The 16005-nt window shown below is 41.5% G+C and overlaps 1 protein-coding gene across 2 annotated transcripts; it reads right to left on the bottom strand.

The window, feature by feature from the left end:
* Nucleotides 1-2826: 2826 nt before the first annotated feature.
* Nucleotides 2827-5337, bottom strand: TMEM177 (transmembrane protein 177). Of its 2 annotated transcripts, none has more exons than XM_066323333.1 (2): nt 5030-5337; nt 2827-3966 (listed from the first exon to the last, which is right to left on the bottom strand). In XM_066323333.1, exon 2 carries the CDS (start codon nt 3950-3952, stop codon nt 3002-3004), a length of 951 nt encoding a protein of 316 aa, XP_066179430.1. In that variant the 5' UTR covers nt 3953-3966; nt 5030-5337; the 3' UTR covers nt 2827-3001. The 2 variants fall into 2 exon arrangements, with proteins under 2 accessions (XP_066179430.1, XP_066179431.1); XM_066323334.1 differs by having other exon boundaries at nt 5073-5337.
* Nucleotides 5338-16005: the final 10668 nt, after the last annotated feature.

The raw sequence follows: 16005 nt of genomic DNA, 5'->3' as shown, positions 1-16005 counted from the left end.
GAAGCAAATCTCTCTTTAAACTAGCATTTTGGTCATTTGCTACTCATATTTCTTCATCCTTTAATCACTTTATCTGACAGAGAGCTTCATATCTCTAGATATTATCCATTTTTATGAGAGCTCGTTATTCCATTGACAACTCTGCTTTTAATTTCTAGACTTATACTTCTTTTATTCACACCTCCTAGCATTTCTTTTTAGCTTAACATTTTTTGTTGCTTTTCTACATGAAAGATTTTATGAAGTCTGCCTTGTCTGAGCAGCAAAAGACAAGCCAGTTAATACTAAAGCAAGTTCTTCAAATTCCTCAGATTTTCAGCTTCAGAGCTGGGAGAGGCTGTTCACTGGCATGATTTACAAACTGATTTGTTTGGCCTTTTCTGGGCCACTGAATGAACTTGCTTTTCCACATCAGACCATTCTCAGTATGGAGCATTTCAACCTTTAATTCTGGGGTCCTTAACTTCTAGTGAACTCTCAAAACCAGACCATTTTTATCACCAGTATGTGGAGTTCATGTTTGATTTCAGTGATAGTTCTACCCTACAGAAAAACATCTGCAGTATAATAAAAGGCTTTTCATGAGTACTGTCATGGCCATGTGTTTGAGTTATGCTATTCTTACTTGCCAAATAGCATGGGTGATCCTGCAAGCAACAATTACCTGGCAACACGCACCCACCCCCACCCCAATCTTTTCCAGGACAACCTGCACATTCTCAAAATTCAGGGAAATCTTCCTCAGCAGTTGTGATTACAGTTCCTGTTTTCTCTAGATGGACAGTATGACACTGTGCTCAGCTATAGAGAGATGGAGGTGTGTAAGCCCTTGGCAAGAATCTGTCTTTGAAAAGAAGGGACACGTGTCCTTATGCTAACCAGCCCTTCCTCACCAACACCAATGTGCCATAGCAAGTACAAAGAAAGGTAAATGTAGATAGGTGCGTCATCTCTTTATAGATTTATTGATATGTGAAGCTTCATGGAGAATCTTGCAGTAAGAATCAAGTGAAGTGCACACCTGCAAAACCCATTAGCATCACTGGGGCTTTACACCCTGAGAATGTCAACCACACTAGCTGCAGGCATCCTGATGAAAAGCAACAGGAAGGAGTGGTAAAGGACAAGTAGATTACTTTAATTTCATTTTGTTTAAACTGCTACTTGTTGTAAATCTCCAAAAAGGCCTTGGTTTCCTGCACTCTTTATGTAGCAGCAGCTCCCTCAACCACATGAACCAAATGGCCAAGTTCTCTCTGAGAATATTTCATGGAGTTTAGACTTGTCAGAAGGAGTAACAGGAGGATGAACTCACAGGCTATATAAACCAGAAATTATATTCCAGTCTTGAGTCACTGTGTCACAGTACCAATAAATTTCTGTGACATTTTATATTGGATGTACCTGGAAGACCTGTAAAAACATAACCCAAAGATTTTAAAGACTCCTGCCTAAAGGTAAAGTCTCTTTTTATTCACAGACCAGGAAATTTTATCAAATTCTTTCACAAAGGACACAAAAACAATAGCTTTATGCCTTACAGTCAGAAAAGCACGAGAGGCATCTCATGACTTGATGAGATGAGGACAAATGCAAGCAATAGGTGATGTTTCAGAAGCAAATGGCACAGATTACTTCACCAGAAACTCAAACATCTCACACGTATGGCTTCAGCAATGGAAAATAACAGCACTGCTTCAGCAGCCAGAGTATCAATTTTATGTCAACGTGTGATTCAAAAGGAAAACACAACTCAGTAATGCTTTGAGCAAACACAGGCATGACAGTTCTTATTGTAGCAGATGAGGAAAGGACAAAGCCAGGGCAGAGAGGATGCTCGGCACATCTCTGACTGAGAAGACACAAAATAATAGAAGGTGCTGGTAAGAATGCTGACAGTGGTGAGGAGAACTACTCTGATGTCACCAGGGAGAGCTACTGGAACAGCAATAGAAACTTAGAAAAGAGGGAACCACAAAGTTTGAGAACTATCACCTTGTGATAGTGGAAAGTGAGGCAATAGTGGAAAGTCCACTGCCCATGCACTGAAGACTTCTCCTGAAGATTAGTAATCCTAGGCAAAGATTGGCCTGCCAGACAAAATCTTAAGCCAGCTGGATACAGGAGAATAATTTCCTTTGGCAACTCTTCATCAAAGATCTCACCAGTTTGCACCAAATGCCAGACTTATGTCTCATACCTTACCTTTACTGACATAAGAGGTGGCGTACAAATATGCATATTTTTAAATGAAATAAAAAAGGATACCAGAGCAGCAGAACACTTTTTCAACATGCTTATCTCACTTGTGAGAAAACCACCAACCCAGGACAGTCCTGTTACATACTCCCACTCCTGGGAAACATTCACCTGGGTGATGCTGCAGTCACCATATCTTGGAGAGAACAGAACTAGATTTAAGCAAATGATGCATGTGCTCCAATAATCTGTCTGTACTAGTAGGAATTGCAGCATAACTAATGTCACCGACTGAAAAATGATGAGTGCAGCATAAGAAGATACACAGAACAAGAACTTACACAGAACAGAAACACTCTGTGTCTTGATATTTATGTAACTACACAGACTACCCATTTTTTAAAGTGTCTTTGGGTTGTCTCATAGGAAAAACACCAAACACCCCAGTTCAAATGATAATGATCCCAAAACCCTCTGCTGGACTTGCTCCTCCCAATTTGCCAGACTGAAATGGCAGACAGGCAAAGTAGCACAGCAGAACTTCCAGACCAGTGTCTGAAAAGTTTCCCTTCTCAGCAGTCTTGTGATTTGAGATGCACACAGAACTGAGCACTTTGGAAGCAGGTCTTTAATATTTTAAGAGAGAATTCTTTATTCAAGAAACGTGCAATAACTCTTCCCGAACTATATGCAAAAATAAACCCCAAAATTCTAATGAAGATACAGAAGAAGAAGGAAAAAAAAAAAAAAAAAAAAAGCAGCACAGTGGTGTTCCAAAATACATAATTCACAAGTTTAAAATTCAAGCACTCCCATCTGATGCCTGGAGCTCTCTTAAAATATTAACCACCAAAGTTCTCCGGTAAGTGTATGGGGTATACTTTATTCTGAACCAGTGCCTTGGGAAAAGGTTACCACTCGGGGCATACATTTTCATCCCTTGTTTGCCCATCAGACCACGAAAAATCCTGTTGCGAGACAAGATTTTGTCATAAAATTCAAGTCCACCTCTGGCGTAGTCCTGGGAAAGCCTGGCTGCCTTCCTGTCAGCCCTGCAGTCCAGGTGATAGGTGACAGCATCGGAGGAGACAGAGTAACAGAGCAGTCCTCCCATGGCAGTGACAAGGTTACAGAGGCCACGAAGGATCATGGGGCCTGTGGATAACCCCAGAAGCAGCTTTAGGACACTCCCACAGACAAACGTCCCAGCCAAGCAAGTCGGAGCCACAACTGCACTTGCTAAAGGGCTGCCACTCTGCAAGTACACAACTTCTCTGGCAATGGCAAACTTCTGAGCTTTAAGGGAAAATGTGAGAGCTTCCTTCAAAGCCACGCCTTCACTGCTCTCCCAGTCTACTTCCTTGCCATTTATTACAACAACATGGTTGACTATTCCTTTTTTATCCTCAGCTGTGCTTTCAAAGTTAGGCGGGATGCCCACCAAAGAGCCTGCGGGCAGCCAGGGAATTCCAGCGCTCACAGGGTGGAAGCCAGAAGCTGCAAAGGCTCTGTAGGAGTCAGTGGACTTCACACCAGTATCTTGAAGGACATCCTGAAACACAGCAGAGAGCGTCTCTGAAAGCTCAGCTGGCTGCCCCTCTGACCAGCACTCGTGCAACAGTCTGAACGTCTGCTCAGGAAACACATGATAGGAAAGGTTAGTGCCAAGCAGTCCCACGCAAGAAACAGCCAGCACTGTGATCTTGTGCTTCTTTAACCACACAGATGCCTTCCGCAGGAACCGCACTGCCATAGTCAAATCCTAACCTGTTTGTGACACAAAATCAGGAATTAAAGTGTGCATAGACAGGTCTGTCATCTCTCTAGCACTAAAAAAACCCCAAACAACTAAAGCAAAAAAACATAAGAAGCAGAGCACAATAATCAAAGAAACATTTTTTTTTACATTAACAAAACACAAACCATCTTTGCAGAGGAAGAGATATGCAATAATTTTTGGGCCTTGCAACACAGGATGATTGATATGAAGAATTAACTTCTCCCTTTCCTCCAGTAAATCAATTTACCGCAATAAAGACAATACTAAAGCCACCACACTTCCTCATCCCCCAGCAATCAATACACACCCTGTATTTACCCAACTGTCTAGTCCTTGCTGGCACAATGCCACTCTTGCCTTCCACTCTACAGTCTATAGGTATTGAGGTCAGAAAGGGACAATAATGAGATCACTCTATGCCAACTGCCTCTACAGTACAGCTGCAAAAATTTTAATCAGTAACCTAAATACTAAATTCAATTAACTGACTTTGACTACAACTTTCAAAACAGGATCACATTGATTTGAAAAATTACAGGAGACAGAATTTTCCTTTAGGAGTTTGTTCTGATGGATAATCAAGCTCACGATTAAAAAAAAGCCCAAACAACAAAACAACCAACCAACCAAAAACCAAAAAGAACCAGTATGTGTTTTTTCTACACTGTTTCTTTTTTTTTCTTTTCTTTTCGATTTCAACTTCCAGGCAGCGGTTCTAGCTTACTCAGCAAAAAGCTATTTTCAGAAAGCAGCATGCTTTCAGCAGCTACTTTTAAAAATTTGTCTCTGCAATAATCTCACTAACAAATACTATGTTCAATCTAGAGCAGAAACTGGGACATAAATTGTTTTAGGGCCTACGTTATGACTCTTTAAATAAGCAAATAAACCTAAAAACTTTCAAACTTGCCAACTCATTCAGTTCAAGAGTCCTGCTTCACTTGCGAAGCATCAGTTCTTTTTACAATCCAAGCCATATTACATGCTCTGCCCAGGAAAGCTCCAATCTCTTCTTAAAAAAAAAAAATCTATTTGCTACAGAATTCCCACCTAAAATTATGCTACTATTAAAGTATAAAAGTGAATTAGGCACCTAAATCCAACAGAAATCAGTGAAAACTGGACATCACTATTTCCATTTGCAGAGTCTCTTCTCTCAGGGCTTAAACACACAAGCTTCACAGAATCTTGCTGCAGCTGTTAAAGACATGAGTGTTTCCAGCTGTCCTCACAGGAAGCTGAGGTGGCAGAAGGAAATTGTGCTTTGATACAACAACCAAAGTCTTAGTGTAAAGTACTATCTAAGGTGGGTCTCAGCTATGCTGCTGGGCTTTGTGTGGCAGCAGCTGAAGCAGGGACACATGCTCTCCTTCCACATGTGCTGAACAAGAACTTCTCACAGAGGGCTAGAGTGGACAACTGGGGGCTGCAACATCATCAAACAGCACTACAGGACATGCCAGGATACAGCAGTCATGAGCAATAGCAAATGAGTGTTAACCACAGGGAAACAAAAAGAGATTAATTTAAAGGTGGTGTTTTAATGATATGTTATTACTACTCCTTCCTATGAAGATCTTTCAAACTGTAAACTCACCAGGGGAAGAATAATCTTGTCTAATGTTTATGCTGCACTGAACACACACTGAGTGCTTAATAAAAACAATGATGTGTGTGATCATACAGTAATCTAATATGTATTTCTTACTGTAATAACTAATGGTATTCTTACATTCTGCTGAAGACAGGTGGTGAGGTTTTTGACGATATTGTTTAAGAAAAACACACTAAAGAGCCAAGAGCTTGAATCAAACCAAATTTCAGGAGAAAATGTCCTTGATAATGAAATGAATAAAATAGAACGAAAAACCAGAAAATGGTAACACTTAAACTCAAATAAATATTTTGAAGTTTATGACCTCTCGGCAAATCTGGTAGTCTAGATCTGTTTGAAAAGGTCACATCATTTACAGTGCAGGGGGAAGCACTTCTAAGGGAATGATTGTAGGGAGCCTGTCACTTGATCCTCATGGGATGCTGAGGCAGGAACTTTACAGGTTTCTCCCGTCAGAGAATGCCCCCTCTTTGGAGCTGGCTAACATCGTTTTAAGATTAGAAATGCTGCAAGGAGAAAAGTCTCTCTTCACTTACATCCACACCCGTGTGGGAAAGGGCAGACCACACTGAAAACTCTGCTCTCCTTTCTCACATTAGCAAACGAAAACTCCTTTCTTGCATGATCAAACGGGATCTCTCGCATGTCAAATGCAAAAGTAAGCAGGAAATGCCAGAGAGTATTTGTCTTCTCATAACAGTAAATACTCAGGAAAATAAAAGGAAAACTGCCAACAATACATTTTAGCATTTATGCTTTAACAAACCTTCCCCAAGACTCAGTGCAGATGCCCAGCTCCTGCAGATATCCCACCGCAACCCTAACCGTGAATGGCATCTTTATTTTTATTCATGAACTTCGTGCAATTTATGTATGAGGAAAGCCACTGGAAACTGCAGGGCAATTTATATGTCCCATATCCTGCAAATTTAATCGTTTAGTAACCATGAAGCCACCACCAGGCTTACACGGCGGCCTCCCCCCAGTGCTGAAGGACTTTCTATCTCTGTGGTGTCGCAGGCACTGCATTCGCACTGAACTCAGGGACCGGTAGCAGCTGAAGTTCAGATGGGGGATATCTAGGCAGGTTTGGCCAAAACACGCGTTACTGAATTCATTGTCGAGGGGAACGCCCAGCTTAAAGCACGATCAATCAGGAAACGGGGCGCGGGCCGGACCCGCTCCAGAACTGTAAAATTAAAAATACAGAAGCGGAGGGCGGCAGAAATACACCCCACCGCGGACACCACGGCCCCCGCCAAAGCACCTACCGCGGCTCCGGGCGCAGGCGGGCTCAGGGCGGAAGGGGCGGGCCGAGGCGCCATGGCGGCGGGGCCCTCACGGCGGCCCGGGGCCCCTCACGGCGGCCCGGGCCCCTCACGGCGGCCCGGGGCCCTCACGGCGGCGGGGGGCCTGAGCCCGGCCTGAGCCCGGCCGTGGGGCGGCGGAGCCAGGGCAGTTTCGCTGAAGGCTCCCACCCGCTGCCCGTGCAGGCAGACAGCGAGGGACACGCACCTCCAGCCCTCAAAGGGCAGCCGCAGCATGAGGCGGGGAGTGCCGCTCTCTGGCCGCGTCGGAAATTAATTCTGTGCGCTTGTGTTCTGTGCTGTAGCTGCCAGTGTTCTTCCTGCAGAATACTTTATATCTGTATTATTAACACCGCCCTCTCCACTGCAGGGCAGGAGTGCTTGCCGGGAAGGCAGCAAGTGGCAGAGCTGGCCTCAGTCGTGTAGGATTTCTCTGTCATTCCTAATGGGAAAATAACACGTGCAGAGATTTTTTTTTTTTTTTTTTTTTTCCGCGTTAGTCTTTGCTCAAAGCAGATGGCCAGTGTGGTCTCTCCATAAGCCCGTGTGGATTTGTTCCACAGCCTGGGCACTCGGGGAGCGCAGGAAAGACGGGAAATGTGGAGGAGGTGCGTGGCTTTGGAAGCTCTGCCATCCGAGGGCAGGGCTCTGGGGAGTCCAGCCTTGCCCCTGGCAAAGTCCTAGCAAAACAAGAGTACGGAACAGCTTTTGGCTAGGTTAGGATTTTATTTGGGATGGGGATAGTAAAAGGTTGGGTTGTCTCATTTATAGGAAGTTTGCACTGGTGCTGGATGATTATTAAGTGTCCCTTCACACCAGGCAGTCACAGGTAATAATTTTTCACTATCCAAATGGAAATTATGCTGGATAGTGGGTTGAAAGGCAACAGAATAAATATAAAAGCGAGCTGTTCTTTCTACTTACGATTAATTTTGGCAGATCTTGCTTTCTTTGTAGCAGCCCCTGATTGAAGCATTTCTTACCAGTAAAGGTTTAGTTTCCAGACATTTTTGCATGACATTTCAGTTCACATGAAAGGATTAAGATCATGAACTGAATACTTAGAAGTTCTAATTCAAATTAATGGGGATTTTTAGGACTTTCATGGAAGTATTCTAATGAAGATGTTTATCCTATGGTTTTCCTACTAGATTATTTGATTTTCAGAAATGCTAGTGCTAAACAGGCCTGGCTAAGCATAGCCTGTTATGAACAGAAGCTGGTAATGACAACCTCGGTTTTAACTTCCAATAAACATGTTGCTATTTGCTAAGAAAACACACGCCTTCATGACAGGGCACAGTTCTACCCTTAGGTTATGGTTTTATGCAGTATGGCAAGGCAGATGAATAGTCTGCTGCCACCCAAAGGGAGAAGACAGAGGGAAAAATCCCACCTTTGTCACCTGTCCCCCTCTAAGCCACTTTTTGCCAGCTCTGTCATCCATCAGATCCTCTTATGCACCACGTTTATCTCACTATTAGCAGAAAACAGTAACAGACAAAAAGGGGTAATTTTCTGCTGGGTCAACAAGCAGAATGGGAGCATTGGAAATTCTGAGAAGTGCCAAGTGCTTTAACAAGGTAGGAGGCAGCCAGGAAAAAAAAAAAAAAAAAAAAAAAAAAAAAAAGCTTCACTTCTCTCTTTATATCTTTGGTCTGCAGCCTCAACGTGGAGCTTCATCATCTGTCAAAAGTTACAGTTTGCAAGTTGGCATTGATATTCATACTTCATGCAGATGTACAAAGAAATGTATGTAGGTGATGATGGACAACAGACACCCACTAACTGAAAGACACAGGACTCTCAGGCTTTTAAAATTCCTCATCACACATTACTTACCCTACTGCTGAATATGGAGAGAGGGTTGGGTTGTTTTGTGAAATCTGATTTTGAGGGGTGCTTCTGAACCAGCTGAAGAGATCTAGAAAACAAGGATTTCTTGCACTAAACCTCAAAAATCTGGTGTTGCATTTTTACGTTTCTCTTAAGAAATTTGTAATAAATACGATTGGGAAAAACAGACACCTCAGCTTTACTAATCACCACGCTGGCACGGTTCTGGTTTCGACAAGCAGCTGTTACACCAAGGAAGATGAAACAAGACTGACGTGCACCCTGTTTTTGAAGCACATACACATCGTTGTCGTCAGGGATCCAGGGGTATGGACCACTTCTAAATTAGCCTGCTAGGTGGTGCTGTAGGACACGCTCTGCCTTACTCCTTCAGGAATATGTTCCACTTCCCTCGCATATTTTACCATTTGACAGACGTACCTACCATCATCTGCTTCTCTCACTTGCAATCTGTAAATGTGAAGCCTTGTTGCTACATTAGGAAAAAGGATGACATTTAAATACAGAACTGAAAATCATTCTGTTTGCTTAACGATTTATGTGGTCTTGCATTCTATTTTGCTCATGTGATTTCCAAAGTGGAAATGTGTCAGTCAGTGATTGTCCACCAGCCTAAGATAAAGACATATCTCCCCTCGACATCTTCTCCTTCTGTTTATCTGATTTATCTGCTCTTTTATGGAAGTTTTTCCATAATCCATCCTCTAGATAGGAGCTTTAATAGAGGGTAGTAAGAAGCTTATAATTTTGGCATAAATTTATGCAACATTGCATGTCCCAAGTGTCAGATGATGAAGACATTGCAGGAGCCTGGGATTAGGAAAATACACTGTGTATGTCTGTAGAGTTGCCTTGATAGCAGGAGGAGAGAGATTTCAAAGTCTGCAGGCCACAGATCATCCACCAATTACCTGTGGATGCAATCAAAAAAACCAGGGAACTGGAGTGTGGACATTAGGGGGTTTTACAAGACATGAGTACAGAGAAGTCTGATGAAGAACAGAGGAATAGTTGGAGGGCAAAAAGATCCTGGAGAGAGATGTGTTGGCTGATCTGGGGAAGATCTTACTGTGAAGAAAGGGTATAACTTATGAGCCTGCTGTTAGGTGCAGCTTGCTGGCCTGCTTTTCAATATTGCTGAGTGTAGTGCGTCAGTAATGAATAGACAGAAGCAGTGCAATGCTCTGAAGCAAAACATATGCCTAGAAAGTACCTGTACTAAGGTGACTTACAGTGCCCTGTGCTGGAACTACTTCCAACTCAGCAGAAAACGCATAGAAAATTGCTGTATTAAATACCTTTAATGTTCTTGACAGGCGTCAAAAGGTTGAGCCTGTTCATACTTAAATAGTCATCTTACTGCACTGAAGGGGAAGAAAAGCTTGTGGCAAGATGGGCTTGTCAGCCTGTCATTCTGAGCAAGTTGCCCATCTCCAAATTGGAGCAAATAGCACAGTGACAGTGGGATTGAAGTGTACACAGCTTTGAGCAAAAGCATGAAGGTGCAGTTCTTCATATCTCAGCAGTTTCTGTGGTTGGAAAGGGAAGATAGCAGCCAATGTTGATAATATAACTGTGCCAATTCCCACTGCAGCTCTTATAGTCCCATGTTCCACCCATGGAACATTCTCACTCACCAGCTGATGGGGAATACAACTGCAAATTTTGCCTGTATGCCAGAATTTTGCTATTGGCTCAGTTAGTACAGGTTAGAAACTACATTTTCACTTCCGTTTTGGGCTTATGGACAAGGTTTGGCTGAAATGGCATTCTTATGATGATAATCAAAACCATGCGTAAGAAGTCATAGGAAAGAAAAAAGAAGTTCTTGTCTCCTTGTTAAACTGCTTCTGTTGAAAAACGTGAACTAGTCACAACTATTTTTCTTATTCCTGGGGTGTGTGCATGTTATTAGATACCTTCTGTTTCTTCTCAAGATAGGTGATGTAGACAAGCATAATAAAGGATAAACATTCTGAAACACAGCCATGGGAAGAGAAGAGGGAATTCTATTTCTGGTCTCAAATCAAACCTTCAACTCCCAGTATCAAAGAAGGATTAAAAAGATGACTAATTTTGTTGTTGGTATTGGCAGGTATATAGATCACAGTAAAGCAGAGAGTCTTAAGAGGAGCTGGGAAGATATTTTCTTTCTAATCTATCACAGCTTGGAACTGATCAGGGATGAAAAACTAGTGTTTTAGAAGCCATAAAGAGGCTGCAAGTCATTTGGATGGCTGCACAACTCTGGGACTGACTTTTCTTTATGGAGTCTTTGAAGTATTGATCTGCTGATCCAGACCTGCCTAAACCTCAGAAAGGCTCTCTGTGGCAGCAGACATGGAAAAGGGAAAATACACAGGTTTTTATCTCTTTGCTACTGCATTTTCAGATCTGGGGGCTAATTGTACAAGCTTCCCCACCCCTATCTGGATGTACCAGAAGCTGATAAAGAGTGAGCACCCTGCGAAGTAAAAGAAAATCCTTCCCTCAAGCATGACTCCTTTGAGTATGATCATCAAAAAATCCTTGATCTGAATGTGCTTTGCAGTCTCTGCTGATGCTAATAGACACACATCCACTTTCTTTAGGGGTGACTATGGTGGTGCTACATTGGTGGTTGGACTAGATGACCATGAAGATCTGTTCCAACCTTGATTCTGTGATATCCAGGTGAACATGGGTGCTAGTGGAAAATCTGGATTCCTGCAGCAGTGAGCTGAGAAGCAAAACCGCTTGCAGATTCTGGTCAAATCAATTCATGCTGAAGTCCATGGTTCTGCAAGTAGTATATTGCTATTTAAAACTGCTTCAGGTGTATCCACATTGTGCAGACAGACCCTATACCACATGGCATTCTACATTGCATTAGTTGTAGTACAAACACCATTGGATGAAATCAAAAGAAACTGACAAACATAAGTTCATTGTCTTAGCCTGGGATTTCTTGGCAGTGCACATGAGCCAGTCTGTTAACCAGGATGATTGTTCACTGTCTATAACTAATACAGCCTTCATTTCTAAGGGCTCTGGTCCTGCAATTAGCAGGCTCTCCTAAAAGGAAGGTACTATAGTGAATTAAGATGTCATATCTTCATAACCCAGCTAATTAGCACCATTTCCCTACAGAATTGGAAGAAGTGTGTCTTGGGAAGGAGAGGATGCCAATTCTTAGAGGCAATGCTATAATATTTAACAGATTAATCATACTGTGTAACCTTGGGACTATCTAAAGTTACTGCAAAGGTAATGATTTTTGAAAGCAAGTAGAAATTGAGGCTGTTTCACTGAGTCAATCAGCCTAGGTGGTCACAGCACTGCTCCATGGTGGGAGTACTTCTCAAATGCTGTGACCTTCTGAGGAGGACCTTATCACTTCAGATAGGGCTAATTTTTCCTGTCTCATTAAAAGCTGCGGAAGCTATGAACAGGATACTGACTATTCTAAAAACAGAATAAAAACTATTACATTCTACTGTAGGAACAGACCATAGATTCCACTCTGCCTCAAGTCAGTTGAAAAGACATCCCAGTTCTAGGGAAGAGCTATCACTTGAAATAACAGAATTAGATTATGAGAAAATGCAAGATGAATGTTAAAGTGAGATGTTTGGAACATTGGATTCCTATTAATTCAATCTGTTTAAGACTTGCCTTATTCAGTGTTGTTACCAAAGCTCAGATCCACATCTTTACTGTGTACGAAAAGGAGACTCATGCCTATAATAGTAACAAAGGACACATTCTGTTAATGAATGAATCATTTTCTTTGGCACTGGAAATCTGGCATTTTCTTTGTGTTATCCTACTGATTGCCTGTTTGCCCAGGGCTTTGCTGGGGAGCTGGAGACTCAGGCCCAACCTGTTGAGTTTCTAATTCAAAGATACTTGTCTACGGTTTCTTTCCCCTCTCTCAAAGTGGCATCTAGTTTTTTTCTCAGTCAGAGGACTTACTTGAAAATACTTAAGAAAGGTCATCATGAGAGGATGGGATCATGTATAGCTGTAACACACAGCTTTTTTTCTTGGACAGCATGAGTAACAGGAGAAAAATAACAGCTTCTGAGTGGGAGCTGATCAAGTCTTACACAGAGTGTGTGAGAGAGCAGCTACAAACCAAAGCTGCTCTCCATAAACCAATCACTCTGCAAACCAGGTGAAATCTGTCTGCTTTGGCACTGTGGTATGTCTGTGTGTAGGAGGGAAGGGGTCTGATCCCACACTCTCTTCTTGGGAAAACATGTTTGGCCACTGAACAGTCCATGTTTCTATTGCATCAGTCACTTAAGGATCTTCCAGTACTTTAAGAAACTTTTTGAGCTGTTCTTTAGACTATGCAGATCTCTGAGACTGCACATCTTGCAGCTTTATATATGACTGGATCAACTCCTGTGTGCTTGCAAATTAATTAAGTTTTGAAGAGATCCTCTCTCAGCTAAAAAGTCTAAAGAAAGCAGTATCACCTAGAGAGACTCATTCCTGTTTAAGCAGTAAATTTGGTTTGAAAGAGATAGATTTGTTTACATGGTTTATGTAATCAATCTCTTTAATCAAATACTAGCTTTCCAGGTCAATAGCTTTTTCAGGATAGTTACTAAAATGAAATCTGGATACCATAATATCAAATTCATTTATACACCTACTGCCACTCCAGTTATATACTGCTGGTGATGCCTGATGAAGCTACATACAATTTCATATAACTGGCTTGCAGCATAAGCATCCCAGTCTGTGAGGTAAGCTCTAAAGAAAGATGTTGTGAGTGCCTTTTAAAATAAGCATTGAAGACCTACACAGCTTATGTAGTTGCCATTTACAGTCACACCAGAACAAATTTTTATGTTGTCTTCTAAGAGCTGCCCAAAACTAAAATCATGCAGATCTCAGTACTGGAAAGTGAAGGACCACAGGTTCAATGTCATTTAAAGTGAGAAAGCATGTTCATAATATAAAACAATAACCCTCCTGGATTTTTTCACATCCTACAAATAACTCTACATGAGGAGAAATAACCATGAAAATCCAGAGACAAACTTCAACCCAACCACCATCCTACGAAGGGGAATGTACATTGGTTTGCAGAAACCAGTTTGTTTCAGAGTCTGTTGTTTGTATCAATGGTGTTAAATCCTTTTCAAGCCTCTTCATGACTTGTTAATAAAACCCAAAGTAGAAAACTTTCCCCCCCCAACTGAAGGTACTTTTCACACTAAAATATGAACGAGGGACTGAGAAAGTCGGTGGAGTATGGTGAGGATAAAATGCTAGGTGCAGATAAACAAGTATAAAACTCTGTGACAAAGAATATGACAAAGAATATGCAAGGCAGGGACCTGTGATTGTTAGACCACACCTGCAAAAGGCTGTTAGCACTAAAGTTTATATTTGTATGCCACAAGTCACAAGGGAAGACACAGGGATAACTGATAATCCACATTCTGAAACACAAGTTGGTAAATGCTAAGAATACTTTTGATGAATGCAAACCAATCTCCCTGCTAATCTGGAGCTGATAACAGTGACTATTGCACAATTGCATCTGGAGAATCACATGAGACCAGGCAAACTAGAGAGTCAATCAAAAAGCTGGAAGCTGCATTTGAAGGAGCAGTCTACATTATCCATAAAAACAAAGGAAAACAACGTGTATTATGATAACTATTTACTGGATAGCTTGTCACAGATAATTTAGTGCTAAAAACAAAATCAGGAGCAGCCATATCAAGTGTTACAGATAGCCAAAGTGGTTTTCAGAAAGCAACTTCACAGATAAGAGACAGCATCTAAGAATCAGATGAGAAGTAGTCATGGTGTCTACAGCTCAAAAAGAGAAAAACAAATTAATAAATGGATCTATTTCTGTCACATGATTTCCTCATGCAAAGTTAACAGATTTAAGCTTAGAAAAACTTTCAAAACAGCACTGTAAGCAGCAAGAGCTGACTGCAGCTTACAGATCCCTCTAATACCATGATTTTCTGCACACAGATGTCAACATTCCATCCACAGAAGAGTTACAGGACGGGAAGACTGTCCCTGAGTATTCTTGGAGACCATTCAGGTACTTGTTTTTGCTCCATGCAAAGGAAGAACTGGAATGAATAATTTACATGGAAATGCACACACAGAAACCAAAGTGCAGACAAAAAAAATTTAAAAAATGAAAAAAAAAAATTAACAAACCTGTTTGTCCTCCAGGCCTATCTTCAGTAATGCGGCAGGTCAGGAGCAGTATGAAAAGCTTAATTTGCATAACAACCAGCAACACAGGGAGAAAAAAACCCCTCCAATATAGGAAACAAACAAAAACACCCTTTCTTCCAAAACTGACTAATTCACTAGCCACTTTTCTTTCCCCCTCCAGTGTACCCCAGGTTAATTGATTCGTCTCATGATCCAGGCCACCTGAGTCTTGTTTCCTTTTTAACCTGAAAATTTATAAACATTAAGGACCAATTCTAAAGATGTGAACAGTGCTAGTTAGTTAGCCATTTTACAAAAAAATCGAGATCTCAGTTGTAGGTATACTGTTCTTAGTATTGGGAAAGTCTAATAAAAACTTCAAGCCTAAAACCTCTGTTCTATTAATGACCAAAATGAAAATGTAGTCCTGGCAGACCTTCTGGCCAAAAAATTCCTGTGCCTGAAAGGTTCAACCTGCTCTTTTCATCTTTTATTTGGCCACTATATATCTTGCTTTACTCTGTAAAGCTGTCTATGGTACAAAATATAGTCTATGTGCAATTTGAAATAAAGCTGCTTATTGCACAAAGTATGCCAAAATTATTAGCTCTGAATTTTAATGAGGAGATGCTTGATTTCTATGCCACTGGGATTGCAGGAAGTAAGATAATGTTCATGAAAACCGGGCAGGGGGCAATAAATAGAGTAACCAACTTTGCCTTATTGGAGTTAATCCATTTAAATGGCTGTAACAAAACCTGCCTGCAGGTTTCTGTTTTTCAGAGACTACATATTTAAACTCTAACAATCTGCATTCCCAAGTTATTCTAGGTCCAGACATGAAATAACAGAATCAGGGTTTCTTAGGGGGAAGTTTGCTGCATTTAGGTCATTGAAGAATCAATCTGTCTGGCCAAATTGTGCCAGATGGACAACACCATTTGAGCACTCATGGTTCTACTCTTTATCCTGCCAAAGTAGCTCGGGAGCGACCTAGACAGCCTCTTTCTCCAGTGTGAAAGTCTTTGCTGCGCCCCTGCTGTCCACAAACACTGTTTAACATC

Source organism: Sylvia atricapilla, chromosome 7 (genome assembly GCF_009819655.1).
Source record: "Sylvia atricapilla isolate bSylAtr1 chromosome 7, bSylAtr1.pri, whole genome shotgun sequence".
Lineage (NCBI taxonomy): Eukaryota > Metazoa > Chordata > Aves > Passeriformes > Sylviidae > Sylvia > Sylvia atricapilla.
Note: the sequence above shows the minus strand (reverse complement) of the source record. Positions and strands in the feature narration are given on the sequence as shown.

Excerpts from the sequence above, each read along its gene's own strand:
- TMEM177 (XM_066323333.1), bottom strand. The coding sequence starts at position 3,952 with ATGGCAGTGCGGTTCCTGCGGAAGGCATCTGTGTGGTTAAAGAAGCAC.